Raw genomic sequence first — 23727 nt, forward strand, 5'->3', positions numbered from 1 at the left:
AGTATGTGTGTGTACTTTCTCCCTCTACTTTTGCAATCGGAACATTTCCTTAATATCCTATTTGAACATCTATCATTGTCTCTCAAATATCTCTTAGGGAGTCCTATCACCAGTCCATATTATTTTCAAATATCTATTCATGTACATACCTTCTCAATATTCATGGATTTATTTTTTATTGTATCCTTCAACCATCCCAAATTAAATTTGATGAAAAGAGTTTTTCAATTTCACTCAAGCATTCTCTATCTAAAGTTACCAATAAAAGTAAGTTTGAATTAAAGATGAGAGACACTGAAAGCATATAGTTGAGCTCTAAGAATAATAGTTTGACTTTGAAATTCTGAGCCTGGATTGCATTAGCCGTAATGGAAATGGAAAAGAAAGCTGGATCCACAATAGTTGGTGAAAGAACTATGTGGAAGTTAGATGACCCCATTGTTTTGGTCATTTGAAAATTGAAATACCCAGATAGAAATACAAAGTGGGCTTTTTTTCCTTATTTTTCAGAAGTAATATGCATAAAACTGATACAGAACTAGCCATTCATATGATATTACTTGTAATTTATGCTAAAATGTAGGAAATAACCATATATGTTAATATTTTAAAGAATGAAACTTCTTAGAATTAAAAAAAGAGCACATATAACATAATTTCTCTTTAAAAGGATTCTTAATTTCCTTAGAAGCATATAGCAAGTCACTTCACAGATTGCCTTGTGAGATTTTGCTTTTTTTTTTTTAAGTGGAGAAATACTACTTAAAAGTTGCCAATATTTTACGGTTTTCAGGAAGTAACAGTATAACTGTGCTGCAGTGTTTCTTTCATTGTGGCAAAATTAAAAGAATTCTTTATTTGATTGCCAAAATTAAAAATTGTCAACAAATTAATCTGGAAAAAACAATGTCACTACCCTAAACCTGAAAGCAGATGCTGTGTACACACTTCGCTAAATCAGCACTTCGTTTGTGCTATTTTCCATACTTTCAAAGATTGTTTTTTGAATACCAGTGCTTTACAAGGTCCTGTCTAGGGGCTGTGGCATCACAAGAAACAGTAGGCAGAAAACTGCTGCCTGGGCTAGCTTATGTTCTTGAGGATGAGGCAAACAATTAATACGACACTGATGAGTACTCAGACAGTGTGGTGGTGGTAAAATTTTCAATAAGGTGATCAAAAAAGTCTTTCTCGCGGATGTGACTTTTGTATAAGAAATGAACTAACGGAATGCATATCTAAGGAAATAGAATTTCAGGAAGAAGAAAGAGCAGGCAAAAAATGCACAATGCCAGAGTGTCAGGAGTGTTCTGAAACAGAGTAGGTCAATTGCCGGTGTTGACTTGTCAATGAGCAAAGGTGGGAACGCTAGAACATGGGGGCCGAGAGGTAATGGGATAGGACTGGTGATGGCAAAACATTTAGGACCATGTGTGTTATGCTAAGGCCTTTGACTTTTTATCTTAGTGAGATAGTAAGACATTTAAGTGATATGATCTGACCTGTATTTTAAAAAGATCACTAAAACTGTGTTGGAAATAGACTAAAGGAAAATAATGGTGGAAGCTGATAGACCAGACAAGAGCCTAGTGCAACAATCGAGGCACGTGAAGAGGGTGGCATGATCCAAGGTGGCAGAATGGAGTTGGTGAGAAATGTTCAGATTATGGATATTTTTAAAGGCAGAGCCAACAGGATCTGCAGAGGGTTGACTTTTGGATACAAGAGAAAGATCAGAGGGAAAGGTGACTTCAAAATCTTCAAACAAAATGATTTTCTATTATCAGGAAGGGTATGTGTGTTTGCTCACAGAATATCAAAAATCAGGAACTAGCAGGAATTGTGCAGAATTGACTGTCAATTATGTATACATTAGAATTAAAAATTAAAAATTAGAATTGACCTGGATTTGTCCCAGTGTAGGCTGAGTTGTATCATTTAAACTGAATTGAATTTGAACTGAATGGGTGAGATTTTGCCCTGAACAATATGAAGCCTGGATTTGTTAATGCCTGAGATGGGAAAGTCTGTAGGAAGAGGAGGTTCTGAGGGGCAGGTGAGATTAGGAACTCAGTGCATTTTAAGTTTTAAATGTATGTGAGAATACAAATGAAGATATTGAGAAGAGAGTTGAATATGCATGTGTGGAGGTCATGGGAGAGATTCAGACAGGAGATATGTATTTGGAAGTTGTCAGTACAGAGTGGGTATTTAAAGTCACGTGGCTAAACGAGACTATTGAGTTAGTGTAGAAGGAAGAAAGACAAGACCCAAGATTTGATACCAGAAATACTCCAATGAGAAGCGAAGGAGACTGAAATAAGTGACCAGTGAGACATAAGAAAAAGCAGATGAAAGTGGCCCATTGAGAGTTTCAAAGAGGGAGTGATCACTGTCAAATCCTGCTGAGAAATCAAACTATATTAGGATTGAGAACTGAGTGGACTAAATTGCATAAAATAGACTGGATCAGTCTCGTCAAGTAGTATGGATGAATCCTGATTGGAGTGGGTTCCAGAGTATAAGGACAGTAACCGAGGACATCGAGTATTGATAACAGTTTTCAGAATTTTTTCTCTAACAGGAAAGAAAAGAAAATGAAGTATGATTAGCTGGATGTGGAAGTGAAGTTAAGAAATGTGTTTATTTTTTTTTGTTTTTAAGATGAAAAACACCAACAACATGTTTGAATGCTAATAGTAGTGAACCAGCAGAGAGGAAAATTCGTGACACAAGGGAGAGGGAGGGGTTGTTTGAGCGATGCCCTGACTGAGAGGTCAGGGAATGTTCACAACAGAGGACATATGTATTGAGTATTCAGATTGAGAGGAGGGCAAGGACCTTTCAATAAGGGAAAGCAGGTTGAACAACAGTAAGGAGCCAGCATATTTCTGTTTGGGAAGAATGGTCAATACACACATTTTCACATGATTATGGTGTGAGAAGGGAATAGAGAAAACATTTTGAGGTAACTTTATGGTCTAGAATCATGTTCACCCACACTGAGATTTGACTGAAGTTATTAATAGTATCATCTTTCATGAGGATTCTGAAAGAATTTTTAAAAACTACTTTAAATGTTCTAGTTTATATATAAAGTTGAGAAAAGTCAAAAGAAACTACAAAAGGCAGCAGGAGTTTTGAGGACATTTTGTCTCAACGAGCTTCCTTGAGAGTTCTCCTGCCTTCTAGAACCTTCAACTTGCTATTTCACTTTCATCTAAATAAAACATAGACTAGATTTATTCAATAAATTCAGCCACCATTTTTCTCTCTATATTATATGTAAATCATTTTATAAAGTTCTGGGTATATCAGATTTAATTACACTATCTTCTTGCATTTAGGACATATTTATGTTGTAGAGATAGTCATATACACAGTATATTTCATAACATGGAGATGAAGATCACACACCATTTCCTCATAGCCTAAATTCCATCCAAAGAGGAGCTGTTTTATTGACACACAAAGAAATGAGATGTTGTTCAAAGGGTACAAAGCTGCAATTATGTAGAATGTATAAGTTTTAGAAATCTAATGTACAGCATGATGACTAAAGTTAATAATACTGAATAATATAATGGAAATTTGCTAAGAGAGTAGATCTCAGGTGCTCTCATCACCCACACACACGCACAATGCGACTATGTGAGGAGATGGATATGCTAACTAGTTTGACTACAGTAATAATTTCACTATGTATATGTATATCAAAGCACCATGCTGTATACCCTAAATACATACAATTTTTATTTAAAAAAACAGTGACCACATTTTTAAATTAACATAATTTAAATTGGATGATAGCACAGAAATAAAAATCCAGATTTTAATATTTCTTGAAAAATCAGAAGATCTGATAACCCTGGGCATGGCACAAATTGGCTGAATTGAATAGTGTCTGCATCATTTAGGAGTGTGCATGTGTATGTGCGTGTGTGTGCACATGCACACGCGTGTGTTTGATCTACTTCTTTCTTTGCTCCACGCTTATCAAATTTTCCTCCTATCATCATAATTCCTCCTGATTTCTGGGAATGCTTATAAATGTATTTCTGTAGCTAAGACAGAATCCCCTGAAAAAGAAACTCCTTAGAAAAGAAATTCTTCCTAGGAATTTCCTAAGAAATTCCTCCTGAAGTACACTATGTGATTAACCTGTATTTATTACTTAAATTGTCACAGCAGGTGTGGCCTATTCTTGCTACAAAAATAAAAAATAAAGTAGTCATTTTAAATTGGTACTTATAGTAGGTAAAAGAACAAATTCCCAAAGATAATTATGTCCCAATACTCCAGAACTCATGAATAGGTTACCTAAAATGGCAAAAGGGAATGAAGGTTGCAGAGGGAATTAAGATTGCTAATCAGCCGACCTTGAGATGTGGAGATTGTTTCCGTTTCTCCAAGTGGGCCCAATCTAATCACATTTGTCCTTAAAAGTGGGAGAAGAGGCAAAAGTGTGGGCCAGAGAGATGGCAGTAAGAGAAGCATTTGACCCCCTTGGCTGCTTCTGAGATGTGCAGGCTGTCTACAGGAAGCAGAAAGAGGCTTGCAGGAGCTAACCGTGTCCCCCAATTGACAGCCATCAAGGAAACAGAGACCTAATCCTACAAACACGAAGAACTGAATTCTGCCAGCACCCAAATCCCAGGAACTGGATTCTGCCCTGGAGCCCACAGAGAGGGAGGCAGGCCTGCAGACACCCTGCTTGACCTCAGCCTGCGGGCGTCGTACCAGACTTCAAGATAATACATTTGTTTTAAGATATAAGTTTGTGGTAGTTTGTTATAAAAACAATTGAAAAATAACACATTACTCTTTCCCTTATATTTGACTTTCCACAGTAATGGAACTAATCACACCTTAGAATAATTAACAAATTTATTTTACATAATCTTAGTGCTGTTGCAGTGCTTTTAGAATGTGAACTCTATCATCTGCATCTATTCAACATACTTATAGTTACATTATAATAAACATTCAAGATGCTTTCTACTTACTTTCTTTAAATATGGGTTTATTGTCATTAACATCAGAAAGTTTAATTAATACACTCGTCGTTCCAGACAGTGCTCCAGGCAGACCAAGCATGTCTTTGGCTTGAATAATTACCCAGTACTCATCCTGCAGTTCTCTATCCATTTTAGAAGATATTCTTATGACTCCTTTAAAAATGTAATAAAACTCCAATTATTATTTCATTATTAACCATGACATCTTCCTAGTTAATTTTTAAGAATACAACCATATAATCATTCTTTTAACACATTTGGAACCACTACAATGTGCAAGACATGGCTCTGGAGAAAAAATATACCAATAATAAATTAAACACCAGCTCTGCCTAGAGTTTAGTGTGGTCACCACCATACTAAGCATGCTGGTAGACCTTGAATACAATACTGTGTTAAGATAATTGAGAGGTTGAGAAGAGCAGTGTCTTATTTTTACCTCAACCAGTTTTCTGCTATCTTCTCTAACATAAGTGTGCTAAAATTGACTTTTCCCATAAACTTTGAAGAAGTTCGTTTATTATAGGTAAATGTGTAAATTATAATGCCAAATTTATGCAAAAAAATACTGTGTCCTGTAATGTTAGTCTATTTTAAGTCATGATAGGTGAAGAAGGATTGGTTTCTGATGCAGTTATTCATAATCTACCAAAAGAGATAAATACATACACAGATATTCAAACTCAAGGTAGACCATGATAATTATTGTAATGTGCACTTTTTATAAAATTATTTAGTAAAAAATTAATTATCATTGAAAAAAAAATTGGACCACATTGTGACGGGATTTTAATTGTGGACTAGAGTGTTTCACAAGTATAATTTGTTATATGAATCAGTATGGAAATCATTGAATATATTAAACAGATGCTGCTGGTATCTCCCCACGTGTGCCTCTAGAGGGAATTGTGTTTCATATTAATAAAGGAGAATACTCATAGGGCTTTCGGAATGATATATCAAAGGTGTAGAGATTACTCAAACAGTGAGCGACTGGAGCATAGAGACCTGCGCTCCCCATATATGGGGGCTTCAATTTACTTTGCTCTATTTTCAACCTTTCTTCTCACCTTCCGACTGAAGAAAGGATATATATTCCTAGATCCTCTTACACACCAGAAAACTTAGCACTTCAATGTTCTGGCTCTCGTTTGTCTTGCTGCCCACTCCACCTCTGCTCCATCAATGCAATTTATGGCTTTCACTAACTTGCTCAATATATTTAAAAAGTCAGTGAGGGTTAGGGGAAAAGACAGTGCTTAAAATGGTCAAGAAGGTCCAGTGTGACCCAGCACATGTCTATTCCTCAGATACCCCACTTCTACTCTCCTCCTGGATACTTTTCCACACTGGCCTCTAGTTAGTGTAAGAGCTTCAACGCTGTCCCATCTCAGGAATTTCCCATACATTCTTCTCATAACCTGGAATGCCTTTCACTCTCTCTTCACCTTGGTCTGACTTCTGGTTTCAGTATATTCTGCCTTGACCACACAATATAAAGTAGGTCTCACTTTCTTTCTCCTACTGGACCTTATTTGTTTCACTTCATAATATTCACAAACTGAATGGATGTGTTCATTAATAGTCACATGTATAATATCTACTTTTAAGTTACGAGAAAGAAGAGTCCATGCTGGGTTTTTTGTTTTTGTTATTATTTTTTTAATGTTGCGATTTGGTACTGCTGTAAACACAGTGTGTTGTACGATGCCTGTTACATTTTCAACCCTTCTCAACCAAGACTGCATGAGGGAATTAAAACTTAATGTCTTAAGGCATCCACTGCATATGTTAAAATAACTTTTGTCCTGTGCATCCAGAATAATAGAAGCTAAGTACAATCCTTGGGAGAATTAAGAATACAGTCACTTAAGTCATATTTTTCATATGATTTCAATCAGGATTTCAATAAAACCTGATTGAGAAAGGCTGAGGTATTTAATATTTGCTAAATGAATAAATCAATAAGAAATGTTTAAATGTCCAACAATGCTTTATTTCATTTAAGATTTTCATGTCACCACATTGGAAATAAGAATTTACCTCTTACTAATAACCATAGAATTTTACTTCTTTTGACACTTGCCACATTCTCAGTTGTTTTAGTTATGAACTTATGTGGGTTTTTTTCCCATCTTTAGAGACTATAGGCTCTTAAAGGCAGGACTCATATGGTCTTAATCTTTGTTTGGAATGTGGCAATCAATATTTCTTAAATGAGTTAGTTTCCTATAATTCTCATGGATTCAATAGACATATTTAAAAGAAGGGAGAAATTTTCCTGTCCTATTTACTTTATAAAGTATTCAATTGCTTAATGGAAATTGGTGAAGCAAGCTTAGAAAATTCAAATATTATTTTCATCTAACTAAAAAATATATAAAATACAGAACTACATTTTTTGAAAGTGAATGCCTCATACAAGTTTTTACACCTAGACATAAATTCATGCTTAATCTCAGTCATTCTGGTTGCGTATGCAGGTGGATCTCATGGTGGTTTTAGTTTGCATTTCCATGATGACTAATGAGGTTGAGCATTTTATATTCTTGCAGGCTTTTTGCATATCAATTTTTTTCAATTGCTTATAAATGTCTTTTCCTCGTATTTTTAAATTGGATTGCCTGTCTTTCTAATTGATTTGTACGAATCCTTACATATGTTTTCTACTCCTTACACGAATCATTTGTAGTATGAATATGGAAAATCCAGTCTTTCAACCTTAGAAAAATCAGCTACGAGATGAAAAACAATTAAATGTTTAAAATTACAGCCCATTTATTTATTTATATAGCATCAGGTCTACTATACAACATGTTTGTAAGCTGAGAACTTTTGCTCTGACATTTGCTTACTTAGAATCATGCTGAATTTCACTATGTTTCATTCAAAAAATACCTGTTGTTGGTTCAATGGAGAAATAGGGTTGGCCTCGTAGTAAACTATACAGGAGACGAGCATTATTGCCACTCGAAGGATCATCAGCATCACTTGCTGTTACCTGGATGACTAACGTTCCTGAAAGGAAAAGAAATATTTATAGCAAATGAAGACAGTGGTCTAAGTGTACAATGAGTTCAGTTTTATAAAGCACTGTTTCTTTAGCAAGCAAGATGATAACATGCAGTGAAAGACTGCCTCCTTGTTCTGAATTATAAAACTGACATCTCTCTGTATAGACCAGAGAACGTAACCTCATGCAAAATAGCTCTTAATTACCATATACAATGTAGAATTTTAAACATGTAGATCTATGACATAATTAAATGCAACTATTAAACAATCCATTACAATGTGTAATTCAGGATTTGAAAAAGGTGTATTTACTAGCAGAGGAATCAAACGTTAATTGAAACCACTTTTCTTCAAGAATCATATTGTTATCCATACTTCCAAAAATAGTAAAATCTTGATAAAATATAAATAAATATTATTTAAATGAGCTTAAAATAGTATGAAGTTTAGAATAGGCATAATTATTTTGCCCATTTAAGTCCCTCCTATAAAATACCTACTGGTTTGAAGAATTTTTTTACAAAAGAGTGCGAAGCAAAATCTACCAGAGATTTATAAGGTAAACAGTTTCATTACAATTCAGTAACAATATAAATCATGGAAAATAAGTATTTGTACATTTAAAATTAATGCTCAACTTAAAAATATTTCTCAGGGCCATCCCAGTGGTGTAGTGGTTAAGTTCATGCGTTCCACTTCGGTGGCCTGGGTTCGCAGGTTCAGATCCCAGGTGCAGACCTATACATCGCTCATCTAGCCATGCTGTGGTAGCATCCCATATACAAAATAGAGGAAGATTGGCACAGATGTTAGATCAGGGCCACTCTTCCTCAAGCAAAAAGAGGAAGATTGGCAATATGTGTTAGCTCAGGTCCATTCTTCCTCCCCCCTCCAAAAAAATATATATGTTTTCTTTAAAAGTAATAAGCTTTTTAATTATCTTTATAGAATCTAGCATTATGGGTCTCATTATTAATCCACATTTATTAAAACACTATTTTCTGTGTCAATAAGATGGCAAAATGAATGCACAAAATCAAATAGTCTATGTGATTTTCTTTACAACTAGCATCATGAAATTTTTCATTACAATCTAATTTTATAAACTGAGACACTCTGATAGGAAACCCTTCTATTCTTCAGTAACAAAATTGTTGAAACTTTTACCATGGCCCTCAATCGTACGTAATATTTGCTGTTTTGTTTTAGTATTTTGTTAGTTATTTAACACTTGTTTTATACTGTACAACCATTCAAGAAGTAGACACCTTAATTTCAGGTGTTTTAAAATACATTCCTGCCATTTGTGACAATATAGGTGGACCTTAAGGGCATTATGCTAAGTAAGATTAGGTCAGAGAGAGAAAGACAAATACTGTATGATACCACTTTACGTGTGGAATCTAAAAACACTGAACTCCCAGAAACACAGTAGATGGCTGGGTACTAGGGGTTGGGAGTGGGGAATTGGGCCCAGACTTGTAGTTAGAGGACGAATAAGTTCTGGAGCCTAATGCACAATATAGTGATTAGAGTAAAGCAACACTTCATCATATACTTCAAAGTTGCTGAGACTAAATCTTAAAGGTTCTCACCAAAAAAAAGAATTGATAATTATATGACGTGATGGAAGATGCTTGCTAATGCTACAGTGGTAATCATATTGCAATATATCAGAGTATCAAATAAACATATTGTATACCTTAAACTTACAGTGTTATGTGTCAACTATCTCTCAGTAAAATAATAAATAAGTGAATAATGAATACATTCCTGTAGTAATTATGAGGAGTTATTTCAACAAAAGTCTTCTTAGGAATGAGCAATTCAGTTTGTATTGGACAAGACTTACTCTTTTAACTACCCTTCTGTGTACACATCCATTTACTCCCCCTGAATTTCCTCAGTATGTTTCCATTTTATTTCTTTCCATAAGGGTTTCCCATCCCTGGTTTACAGAACTAGACTACCTCTATTTAGCTTCAGGAATGATAGTGAAAATCATGGTGTGGTTAGTTGTTGACCAAAAGAAATTCTTAGTATTAAGACTTAAGCCTTCCCCTAGTACTATACAAACAAGAACCAGAAAGATGAAGGCAATGCACTGACGCACAGATCGCCCTGCACTTCATTTATACAAACACAAGTTATGGAGTCAGGTTGTTTCTCCCAGTTCAGTTTTTCTAAAGCACATTTTAACTTCTAACCAAACCTACCTCTTCAATGTCCTAATATCTCAGTCCCTTGCTCTCCACTAAACGGAAAACTTAGTGTAATATATTAATGAGTCATATAAAATAATTTCTCAGAATGTGTGGAAAATCCAAAAAGTCAAACTCTTAGGAAACTTAGTGGATAAAAAACAACATATTATAAATATTCTGTATAACTTTCTCTTGAATTTGTTACAGAGTTTACTTTCTGGAGAAATATTTATTATTCTCTGTGGTAAAACTCATGGCACTTTTTAAACTGAAAGTAGAAAACCTATGGAATTGGGATAATTCTATGACACTTCAGTGGCACCCAGCGCTTGATAACGAACCATCAGTGACTACTCAGGGATTCACTTGATATTTGTGTATGTGTGTGCATGTGTGTACACGTGCATGGATGTATCCTACTATAAGTTACCATGGAAGAAAGAAATTTAAAACAATTAAGATGAAAAAAAATGCAACTGAATTTCTAAAAATTCATTGCATGTGTTTGCTTTCGATTCTTACTCATGATTCGTAAATATTGCCTATAAAATTTAGAAGGACCTCAGCAAGTTTCAATTCTTATATCACTCTAATGATCTGATTTTGTTTTATTTTCTTTAGTTGTTTCTGGCTTTCTTTTTCACTGTTTTAGTTTTGACATCAGAATTCATTAAGTACAGAAGTAACTTTAAAACATCGTAGGTATTTTCTAAAAGATGTTTCTAAAAAAGTCAACAGAGAGAAGTAAGTCTATATATTTTCCTAGTCAGCAACTCAAATATTGTAGAAATCTTCAAGAAATAGTCAAGTAACATAAACAAATAATAAAAATAAATAATGAAAGCAGTCAAGAAATATAAAAACATTTGATAATATTTTATATGATTATGTTTTCCATGAGGATTTGTCATTTGTAAGGGAATCAATCTATATATTCACATGTAGTTAGGAATTAGTTACAGAATACACACAAAATTGAGAAAATTACTATGAGGCCAATAATGTGTCTTTCAATGCAGATAATTAATAATTGTTTCACAGTTCCCCCTTCCTTATATTACTGGTTAAATATAGGTAAACAGATATTTGGTGTTTGAGAAAATAAATGCTTAATTTCTACACTCATTCTTATACAAACATATGTAATCCTTCCTTTATATGTCAGTAATATCAGAAATGAATTACTCGTGTTTGAAGCAAAATGAATACCACAGCAATGCTCTTTTCAAGTACAGCAGGCTTTTGAGGCTTACGTAAGTACTCTTTATTATGTCACGATCATTATTTATTGTTAGAATCACTCTGAACAGGTTTATGAGCAATGTGGCTCCAGTCTCCTGGCCATCCCATTTCCTAACAACATCCCAGGCATCGCTATGAATTGAGGTTGCATTGTAAAATATTATGGGCACTATTCCACATAACAACACAGTTTATACAGGTCCATGTTAGCATACTTATGGACCTATTTTTAAATTTGTATGTCTCTAGAAAAATGCATTTTGAATGTTTAAACCTAAATCACAAGTAAAGATTTGGGATATATAATATTTACAAGACTGGGATATATATATATATATATATATATATATATATAAAATGTATATTATATGTGATTCAATATATATATCTAATGAATTCTATATAAATTCCTAAGAGAAATAATCTAGATAGCCATTGAAAGGGAACCTAGCTAGGATTCTAAAAAATGTTCAAGCATTATTCCACACAAATAAACTGACAATTCAATTGATCAATATAAAGTTATAATAGAATGTCACCAGTTGGGTTCATCACAAAAGTTCAAGGTTGTTTAAACATTAGAAAATGAACCAATATAATTTGTGGCATTAATAGAATAAAGGAGAAAAATGGAAAAAAGAAATTTTCATTAGATATATAAAATACATCTGAAAATATTCAACTTAACTCAGAAAATTAGGACTATAAGGCAACTTTCTAAATCTGATAAAGGGCATTTTTATTGAAAGCAATCATATTTAATTGTGAAAAGTTAAAATTTTTCCATCTGAAATAGTTAAAAAGCAAAAACTTTTACTTTCACTGCTGTTTTTTCAACATTGTACTGAACCTTCTAGACAATGCAATGAGACAATATCATGTATATGTAATTAAATGATAAATAGATGATGATGATAGATAGGAGATAGACATTGGAGAATAAAAAATAAAACTTTAATAACTATTCATAGGTAAGAACATTTTTGTTAGGAAATCAAACACTATACACATAAAATAGTATACAGAAAAATATCAAATATTAAATTAGTAAGGTCACGGGAACACAAAAAATGTACAAAAATCCTTTTTATACCAGGAATACATATTTATAAAATATTTTAATTAAATGTAATATATATGATAAGAAATAAAATATCCAAGAGTATATAAACAAAAATTATTGAAGACCTCTCCAAAGAAACTAAAGAGAAATGAATGACAGAAAAATGTGGACGAAAATACTGGGTTTATGAATTAGATGACTATGTACTTAGAAACATCAACAAACAGGTTCACAGTGTAAATGCTATCCAAATCAAAATCCTAGAAAATTGTATTAATGAGTAAGTTGAAAAGATCATTATAAAATATGTATGGAAATGCAAAGGACCAAGAACGGTCAAGACAATTTTGGTGAAGAAGAGCATCTGGGGGACTTGCACTAATAGAGGGCAAGGCTGATGATACAACGACAGCGATACAACGATACAACTGAGAGAATATAATGTTGGTTCCCGGAGCAAAGAAAGAAAAAAAAATGGAGCTGATAAAACCAATTAGAGCTTCAGAAACAAAATCATACATCCATGGAGAGCTCATTCATACAATGATGGTGCAGCTGAGAGTTGGAGAATCACTGAATCCGTTTCTTATCTTAACTTTGTTGTATCATACGGTGCCCAGGTTTATCACTACCCTCGTTCAGATTTCACTATGTCTTAAAGGAGAACTTTCTGTACTGCCCATAAGTCTCACACAGTTTCTCACACTCCCTGGAAGAAGCTGCAAGGACAATGTAGATCTCTACCAAATTCACTCTGGCTTATTGTAATGAGCCTACTAATAATACTCTAAAATATAGAAAATCAGGGACTAATGCTTCCAGAACAAGATGCCGGAAAAAAATCGGGCTGAAGCAGGACTGTCCTGAGTAAGCTGGAGATCTGATAGCCCTACTTTAGAACACCTATGACAATGCAACACGACCCTGAGGATTATACAAAAGGAAGTAAAAATAACCCAGAACAGGTAAGTGTAGCTTGAATTGTCTTACCCTTAACTTCTATTATTCCACTTTAAGCCAAGTTCCTGTAATTAGAATTGCTCAGCTGATGGCAATTCTTAAAATTTTAAATTGATTAGATCCTTGAAAGTGAATTAGCAGGGAATGTAAACCAGAGAGTGGGAAAAGCCTTCTCTGGCTTGCTGAGGGATCCAAAGGCCAGCGAGTGTCTCTGAGACACCACAGCTTGACCAGAGATGGCCATGTTGTTTGGAGATGCAAAGAGCCAGTATGATTGGGCACTTACAGTCAAAAGATCCTTATAGTCAAAAGATCTGAAATCAACTTGTATCTATCCTGTTAAGTGAACAAAAGTTTAACTACAAAAAGTTATTCTCCTAGAATCGTATTTTAATCAGTAAATTCTCAGTTTGCTTTCTCCAATAATAAAAACACAAATATAATATTTAATATAATAATTCTGGCTTCTATTATTGCATTGATAGGTAATATTATTTGCCTATAATACCCTTGAGAGAATTTTTCATAAATGCACATTGAAAATTAGCTTTGCTTTCTAGCTAGCTTCTGAATCTTTAAAGCTGTCTTTTGCAAAAGGATTTTTTTTTAAAAGATTTTATTTTTTTCCTTTTTCTCCCCAAAGGCCCCTGGTACATAGTTGTATATTCTTAGTTGTGGGTCCTTCTAGTTGTGGCACATGGGAGACCGCCTCAGCGTGGCTAGATGAGGGGTGCCATGTTGGCGCCCAGGATTCGAACTGAGGAAACACTGGGCGGCCTGCAGCAGAGCGCACGAACTTAACCGCTGGGCCTCGGGGCTGGCCCCAATGAAAGGATTTTTTATGAAAATAAATTTAAGATGATATTTGACTTTGCCCATTTTACTAGACACTGTATTGCAAAAACTTATTGTCAACATAGGCGACGCAGGAGAAAAACTTAAATAAAGTGCTTGAGAGAAAAATCATAGTTTAGTAGTCTCTAGAATCTGCATTTGCTGATAGACTTTTTCACTTATGACAGAAAATTATAAGAAGATAATGGTGCATTAATATAAGCTAAAATATTTATTGTGTATGAGAAATTACATATAAGTTACACTTTTTGGGACAATTTTAGTAAGTGCTAACACTGGTAAAACTACATAAAGTTTTTGAAGATTGAAAGCATTATTGGCGGCATCAATAATATGATTTCCCAAAACATCAGATTTATTCTCGCACCAAAAGTAAAACTTAACATAAGAATAGTGTAACTCTGTCAATGTTGATTTGTAGGGATTTTAGTATTAACCAGAAGTATTACAGAGGACTGAACGATTCTCACCCAAATGTTCTTTAATATTAGTAATAAAACTGTATTAGATGTTATCTCATATTTCACACAGAATGTGTTCTCTTCTGGTGATTATGAGAGGAATCCAAACATACAAGAATGATAAATTTTGATACTCAGACTAATTTAGAAATCATGTAAGCCATAGAGAAAGTCTGCAATCTGTGACAAATTTATTGAGAGGATGTTGAGTTGTTTAATGGTGAGATTTAAAGCAGCACAAATTAATAATATTATTTTGACTTACACTCTGAATCTGTGATTTTTATAACAAAAACGACATAACATATTAGATGATCAAGTAAAATTATAATTTTCAGAAATCAAGCTCATGACGGACACAAGGGTTTAATCAGTGCATCTGCTCACTCCTTTACACTGAGAACTTATGTTATTAGGAGGAGGATTACTATTTATTTACAAGTTCTGATTAGCCCATCTTTACTGTGTTTATATTTGAGATGCAATTACTTTGCAAGCTAGAAACACCCAGTGAAACTCAAGAAACATAATATTTTCCCACTTGTTACCTTAAAAGTGCAAAGTATTCTTCAAATATTTTTGTTTTTCTCTCCCCAGTCACCTGAAAATTAGGTCTTTCTTCTTATTCTTGTGTTGTATTTTTTAACATTTCTACTTTTCATAATTTGAGAGAGAGAACCTAAGCCACTGTGTTTAAGAATGCAAACAAGAATGTGTTCAGAGAGAATAGAAAGAGCAGCCATCTCCGTCTCACTCACTGTCAACTCGCGTGTCCAAAGGCAGAAGTTTCATAGAAGCTAATTTTCAAATTTGATGTATTTATAAGATAAGGACATTTATTCTTCTGAGAAATCTCTGCTACATGTTGATGCTCATTACAATACATGAAATAAAAAACAAAGTATCTAAATCTGTATGTATTTTACATAAATTGAATTTAATCTTTTTTATGTTGGCTCTCCATTGTGACATATGTGTGCCATATTGATGATAAATACTATTAGAATGAATTTTCATTTTTTTCTAGGTTTAACGAGATATAATTGAAATATAACATCATATAAATTAAAGGTGTACAATGTGATGATTGATACCTGTGTATGTTGGGAAATTATCCTCACAGTAAGGTTAATTAACACCTCCATCACCTCACATAATTATAAATTTATTTTTTTGTGGTGAGAACAGTTAAGATCTACTCTCTTAGAAACCTTTAAGTATATAATATAGTACTGTTAAGAATACCATACCATGTATTAGATCCCCAGAACTCAATCATCTTACAACTGGAAGTTTGTATCCTTTGACCAACATCTCCCAATTTCCCACCCCCCAGCCCCAGGAAATTAGCATTCTACTCTCTGTTTCTATGAGGTTGACTTTTTTAAGATTCCACATACAAGGGAAATCATTCAGTATTTCTCTTTTTCTGACTTACTTATTTCACGTAGCATAATGTCCTCAAGGTCCATGCATGTACCAATGGCAGGATTTCATGCTTTTCATGGCTGAATAACATTCCATTGCATATATATAACTCAATTTCTTTATCCGTTCATCTGTTGATGGACACTTAGGTTGTTTCCAAATCTCGGCTATTGTAAATAACTCTGCACTGCACATGGGAGTGCAGATGTCTCTCGGAGACAGTGATTTCACGTCCTTTGATATATATCCAGAAGTGAGATTGCTGGTAGTTCTATTTCTAATTTTTTTAGGAACCTCATATTGCTTTCCATGGTGGCCACCCCATTTTACTCCCATCAACAGTGCACAAGGGCCATTTTCTCCACATCCTTGCCAATACTTCTTAATTCTTGTCTTTTTAATAACAGTCATACTAACAAGTATAACATGATATCTCATTGTGATTTTGATTTTCATTTCCCTGGTTATTAGTGCTACTGAGCATCTTCTCACTTACCTGTTGGTCAGCTGTGAATGTCTTCTTTGGAAAAATTCCTATTCAGGTCTTCTGCCCATTTTTTAATCAGATTATTTTTTTATGGGTTTGTTTGTTTTTTGTATTGAGTTGTATGAGATCCTTCTATATTTTGGATATTAACCTCTTATCTGATAGATGGTTTGGAAATATTTTCTCCCATTCCATAAGTTGCCTCTTCAATTTGTTGATTGTTTCTTTGCTTTACAGAAGCTTTTTAGTTTGGTGTAGTCCAACTTGTTTGTTTTTTCTTTTTTTGCTTCTGTTTTTGGTGTCATCCCCCCAAAATTATTGCCAAGACCAATTTCAATGAGATTTTTCTTTGAGGAGTTTTATGATTTCAGGTCTATGTTTAGTCTTTAATTAATTTCAAGTTCATTTTATGAGTAGTGTAAGACAGGGATCCAGTTTCATTCTTTTGCATGTAAATATTCAGTTTTCCCAGCACCGTTTTCTGAAAAGACATCTTTTCCACATTAAGTATTCTTGGCTCCAGAGTATTGCTCTGGCTAGAACTTCCGTACTATGTTGAACACAAGTAGTGAGAGCAGGCATCCTTGTTTTTTTTCTGGTCTTAGAGGAGAAACTTTCAGCATTTAACCAGTGAGTATCATGCAGCTGTGGGCTTGTCATATACAGCCTCTATTATGTTCAGGTATATTATTTCTTTACTTCATTTGTTGAGAACTTTCGTTGTGAAAGAATGCTGAGTTTTGTCAAATGCTTTTTCTGCCTCTATTGAGAGGATCACATGATCTTTATCCTTTATCCTACTAAAGTAGTGTATCATGTTTGATTTGCTTATGTTGAACCATCCTTGCATCCCAGAGATAATCCCCACTTGATAACAGTGTATGATCCTTTTAATATGCTGCTGAATTAGGTTTTCAAGTACCTTTTGGAGAAATTTTACATCATTATTAATCAAGGATATTGGCCAGTAGTTTTCTTGTAGTGTTCTTATCTACTTTTGGTATCAGGGTGACGCTGGCCTCATAAAACGAGTTTGAGAATGTTCCAGCCTCTTCAAATTTTTGGAAAAGTTTGAGAAAGATTGATGCTAATTCTTCTTTAAATGTTTGGTAGAATTCACCAGTGAAGTCTATCTGGTCCATGACTTTTGTTTTGGGGGAGGTTTTTTTCTTTTTAAGATTTTATTTTTTTCCTTTTTCTCCCCAAAGCCCCCCGGTACATAGCTGTATATTCTTCGTTGTGGGTCTTTCTAGTTGTGGTATGTGGGATGCTGCCTCAGCGTGGTTTGATGAGCAGTGCCATGTCCGCGCCCAGGATTCGAACCAACGAAACACTGGGCCGCCAGCAGCAGAGCGCACGATCTTAACCACTCGGCCACGGGGTCAGCCCCAGGAGGGAGGTTTTTTATTACTGATTTAATCTTACTAGTAATTAATTTGTTCAGATTTTCTATTTCTTCATGATTCAGTCTTGGTAGGTTCTAGATTTCTAAGAATTTAGCTATAGTTCTAGTAATTCTGCACTGGAAATTTTCAGAATTAAGGAATCATTATTTAGAGCCCACCTGCAGCACTTTGGACCACTATGTGTCTTTGGCCCACATCCTTGGAGTCTCCCTGGATTTTACATCCACTAATATCCTCTACTCATCTCCCAAACCAGCCTAATCATGTACGTTCACGTATGTAGCATTTTCATTCATCTGTGCACTCATTCTTTTACTCAATCATCCCAAACTTTACGTGCCATGTGGCTCCTGGTCTATTAGATCTTATGTTTTTGTGTGAAAGATAGATAATAACTTTACAAATCCATACTGAGAAGTGAGAAAACATAATATTTTATCTCAATTTCACTGATAGTTCTACTTTGAAAGTAAGTGCCTTTCAAATATAAGTGTAATCAGTAAAAGCCCATCATTATTTGTAAATAAATATATGTTTAATAAACAATGGCAGTTTAGTTTTCTCTTCTGATGGCATTCTCATGTAGATTCCTTTCAGAAATTCACCAAATTCTAAGTTCAAAGTACAGATTCAAATATAACAATTGGAAGTTGACTCCTATACAACACAAATATACCTAAGACAGACAACAGAGAACGAAATGTTTGCACTGGTTGCTTTGTAAAGGATAAAACACGGATAGGGAATTTGGAAGCAAGATCAACTCTCAAGAACCTATTAAATGGTAATGGATAAGGAAAGAAGTGAAGAAGTAAGGCTATATTCAAGTAAAAGAATCCACATTATTTATTAATTAAATACTGAGATTGAGGGAAACAGAAATCACATACAATATTATTAATTGGTTTCTTCAAAGGAAAATCAATAATTATAGGAATGCTTCAAAGGGAAACCACAGAAAATGTTTGACAGAGCAATAGGAATATTCCCCTATTTCCATATTAGATAACATTTCTCATAGCAGCTGACCACCATTCTTTTGGCCCCTTAATGCCATGGAAAAGTATAAAAAGAGCTCATTGACTGTAGTATGATTCCATACAAAGCCTGAACTCTGACTGGCACTCCCACAAGAGTGTATTGAGTTACACAGATTGACTAGGTTAATATGTAATGAAATTCAAAGTACAAAGAGATCTGTGGTAGCCAAATATTGTATAGACGAAACCGATGTTTTGTGATCTCTATTCGATCAACCACAGTGAGGCTACACTTGATGCTATGATACAAATACTGTGTCGTACACACTGTAATCCTCTTATGAGCTTACTCTCCAACTATGCAAAATGGCTATTTTGTTCCTTGGCTTTTCTATCTAGAATTCCACCCCTTTACTCTCAATTCCTGCCTTTCTCTCAGACTTCACTGATAAAATAGAAACAATCACTCATTAACTGATTTATTACCAACCGAGGTGTTGACCTACCTGAATCTATCCCTTCTACTAGTGCCCTAGATTCAATGGCTCTCTCCCTTTCAGGAATAGTTTTCCAGTAGTTATATCCTGTTTGTTTCTTTTAAAAATGCTCTTCTCTTGTATTAGCGCTTATTGTATTAAGTGTATTATTAAACTTCCCATCTTAATAAATGATTAAATAATGATTAAAAAAATCCCCTTTATCTTCATCTCCATCTACTCAGTGCCTCACATCTCTATTTTTCTCCCTGTAGCAAAACATCTTTTAAAGTTGGCTAAATTCACTGCCACCTCCTCTTCTCCTTCCATTCATGCAACAGAATAATCTCTAACATACTGCAGTTGCACAAATTCAACCAAATTCCTTTTGCCAAAATCACTAGGGGTATTCAACTTGCTAAATCAAGTATCTTTTCTTGATTTTACTCAACCTCCTAGCAGTTTCCTACACAGTTGGAGAATCTCTTCTTTTGCAACATCTCTTCTCATGTCTTCCTATATCCCTGGCCAATTCCATTCATTGTAATTTACCAGCCAACCCCTTTTGCTTAACAGTCTAATCAACCTGCATTCTCTTCCAAGGGGATCTCATCCATTGTCATGCTCCACATGTTTGCTACATGCCAATAACTCCCATAATGACATATGCAGTCCTCATCACCCTACCATGGGAATCTTATTTAGAAAGTGACATGACTGGCCTCTTTGTACCATTCCCTGCAAATAACACCTCCCAAAATATCCCCACTTCCTCCAATCAATTAATCATCATACTTCACCCATACTAAACACTGTCGTAACATACAGTATCAAATATTATTACCTTGCTTATTTAAAATAGTTATTTACTGTTTGTGTGTTATAACTAAAACATGTTTTATACCAGCAATTATGTCACATACCTCCTTTATAACTGAGTCCCCAGTTTCAAAGAAAAGTTCCTAGAACATGTTAGGTCCACAATATAAGCTTGTTGAAGAACGAGAAGGAGAAAGAGAAGGAGAAGAAGAAAAAAGGGAAGGAGGAGGAGCAGAAAGAGGAGGAGGAGGGTGCAGAGGAGGAGGATGGAGGGCAAGAAGAGCTGTTTCATTGCCTAGTTACCAAATAGAAATAGAACAATATTAACGTGTCATTTACATCTAATGAGAATTGGTCTTGACAGATAATACACAGCTAAATTTGTTTACGCTGTAGTTAAAGACATATATTCTGAACACATGTAGAAAGACATCTTTAAATTGATACCAGAAATGTTAAAAATAAAGAATCAGGAAAATATACAATGGAATATACATTTTTAGACTAACTGGCTAATGAATCAGATATTTAAATAAAGCAGTTTTAAAGCACAATAGCATAATTTAAAATGACCATTACTGAGTTGAATTTAAGTTTATCACAAGTAAATTTTATTAATTAAATGTTACTGTAGATTGTATTATCAAATTTTCTGACTGAAAGAATAAGTGGGCAAATTTTTCATAGCCACGCCATAATTTTACCCCTATTGGACACAAATTTCTGATTTCCAAGGTTAATTCTTATATCTTATGGAAAGCACTCTCTTCTACATGTATTATATTTAAAACATTTATAAAAATAACATTGGGTTTGAAAAGGAACTTGAAAATGAATACAGAGGTGTTCAACCACTCTTTGTTTTTAGTCTTCATATTCCATGGTCTTGATGTATATAGTACTTTTTTTGTCTTATAAATTGGCTTTTCCTATTTTTACATGCATTTCTTTCAGGATAACTTTATGTGCTATTTTAAGATACAAAAGTAGATATTTTTTTGGAAAATAAATTCTTATATTGAAGAAACTAGTAAGGGAACATGCTAAAGAACTTTATAAATCATTCAAGTAAAACTTTTTTTAACCTTTTTTCTATTGCTTTGAAGACTGAGATTATATATTAACACGACAAATAATTTAATATATAGTACCATTATTTACAAAATTTTAATGAATAGTGTAATTTTTCAAATAGTTTACCTAATGTATTTGTAGAAGGAAGTACAAGTATAGAACTTTAAATAATTCACTTCCAAAACATATGTTTGAAATTTTAAATATGTTTTCATTGTTAATATATCTTTGATGTAAATTAATATGCAATACCTTCTGGAGACATCTCTGGTACAATGGCCTCATAAGGTTCATCTAGGAATTTTGGTTCATTGTCATTGATATCCGAAACTCTGATGACAAACTCAGACTCAGGCTCCACAGCCCTTCCAGTGGTGGTGTCTATTACCTGGGCTCTTAGAGTGTAGAGGGATCGTTCCTCTCTATCAAGCTTCTGTCTGGCATATATGTCACCTGTTCTTTCATCAATGACAAAAATACTTCCAGCCTCAGCTCCCAAAAGCTTGTACTGGAAAGAATTGTTTCCATTGTCTAAATCGGATCTTAGCTGCAAGTGCAAAGAAGGATAATTTAGTTTCCAGACATGCTAAAATGGACAAATAAATTTTAATGATTTTGTGTTCATGTCTACTAATTATTCCCCAAGTTCATAATTCCACGTAATTCCCACATTACAAAATATAAGGTGAAATATCAATTTTAAGATTAAAATCTATCACCAGCAGAGAAAAGTGTCTGTGAATTTTCAATGTAAAGAATTATACAAATTTCATTACTCTAAATTTATGATTCTAATTAGAAAGTATAATAACTGCAAACAAATTTCATAAATTATGCACAAGAAAGTTAGTTCAAGTTTGCTCTATGATTACATTCTTAGTCACTAAAATCTCTTCTCAAATATTTAAATTAGGTTGGGACCCAGAGACAGATAGGAAGATATTAATCGAGATAAATTTAAGCAGTGATATTCTCTCTCTAGGCTAAAAATCTAGAGAAAACATGGAAATATTAGAAAATTAGGGAGCATGTTGAGAAGATGATAATCATCATAACCATCCATTGGATATTTATTATATATCATGAAATCTACAGAATTGCTTTATATTATTCTCAATTAATCCTCATAACAAAATTATGAGATACAAATTATTGATATAATCAATCTTTTCTATAGAGAAGGAAAATTAGACTAAAAATTTTAAGAACTTGTGCAGAGTTACAGGGGTTTTGTGTAGATTTATGCCTTAATCCACAGGTTTGTCTCATGCCAGATCCTCTCCTGCAAACCACAATGTAACACGGCATTTTAGCCCTTGAGTTTCAGCCAGATTAGATCTAAGTTATTTCTTTCCAACATATTCTACTCAATTCTCAGATATACTTTTCATTTTGTGACCTCATTACTTTTATTTTTAAAAAATAAAGTAAATTTCTTTATCATTCATGGTGTTAATGAATTATTTGGAATTTTTAATTTGTATATAAAAACAAGGGTTATTATGATGCAGGTAACATTGGTTGTATGGTCTTCTATATGTAAATTATTTTTGTATAAAGGGAGGAAACATGCCATAATCCCTTAATTATTGTAAATCCATGGTTTTCTTGATTTACCATTTATGAATATGCCCTTCTCCAAAGTAAGAGCTTCTCTGAAATTTACAAAGTTAACCAAGAAATACAACCTTAAACAAATTCATAACTTTTCCAATAACTCGTTACAATACCTTATTCTGAACTAATTAATAAATTTTCTATGTGATTGAGGAGAATAACTGAAGATATCTAAAACACATATTAATAATTTGATAATGTGTTGAATATCACTGCTATGTAATGAAAGAAACAAATTTGGAATAATAACATCTAGATTGACTTTCTTGTCGCAGCTTTTTTAAATTTGATCATCCTTCATTACCCTCAAGATAAAAAGGAAGTCTCTATCCCCTATAGTCAGAAATTAAGGGTAACAAATGTATTTTCTGATAAATATATCAAATGAAAGTAATGCATTCTTCATGTTTTTCAAATATCTTTTTGATGTAGCTCAAAATTTTGATTCAATATTAGAATGAACATAAGTCAAATTTAGTAGTGAATAAATTATTTCAAGTATATTCACAATGCAATTTTCATAGGTAAGTGAGCTTGATATTTTGGGGGTTTTTTTACATTTTTTTGTTTTTCTTTTTTTGGAAGATTGGCCCTGAGCTAACATCTGTGCCAATCTTCCTCT

At 33.7% G+C, this 23727-nt stretch overlaps 1 protein-coding gene across 2 annotated transcripts in view; it reads right to left on the reverse strand.

The window, feature by feature from the left end:
* The window catches only part of CDH19 (cadherin 19), a 102779-nt gene that overhangs the window by 48450 nt on the left and 30602 nt on the right, over window positions 1–23727 (reverse strand). For both annotated transcript variants that reach the window (XR_011441598.1, XM_001491652.6), the window contains exons 4-6: window positions 21741–22035; window positions 7917–8036; window positions 5007–5171 (exon numbers count right to left, since the gene is read on the reverse strand). Coding sequence is in view for 1 of the 2 variants with exons in the window: in XM_001491652.6 (XP_001491702.4) it covers window positions 5007–5171; window positions 7917–8036; window positions 21741–22035 (580 nt within the window). In the remaining variant the exon portion in view is untranslated. The remainder of the gene's footprint in view (window positions 1–5006; window positions 5172–7916; window positions 8037–21740; window positions 22036–23727) is intronic.

The sequence above is a fragment of the Equus caballus genome, chromosome 8 (assembly GCF_041296265.1).
Source record: "Equus caballus isolate H_3958 breed thoroughbred chromosome 8, TB-T2T, whole genome shotgun sequence".
In the NCBI taxonomy this organism is placed as follows: Eukaryota; Metazoa; Chordata; class Mammalia; order Perissodactyla; family Equidae; genus Equus; species Equus caballus.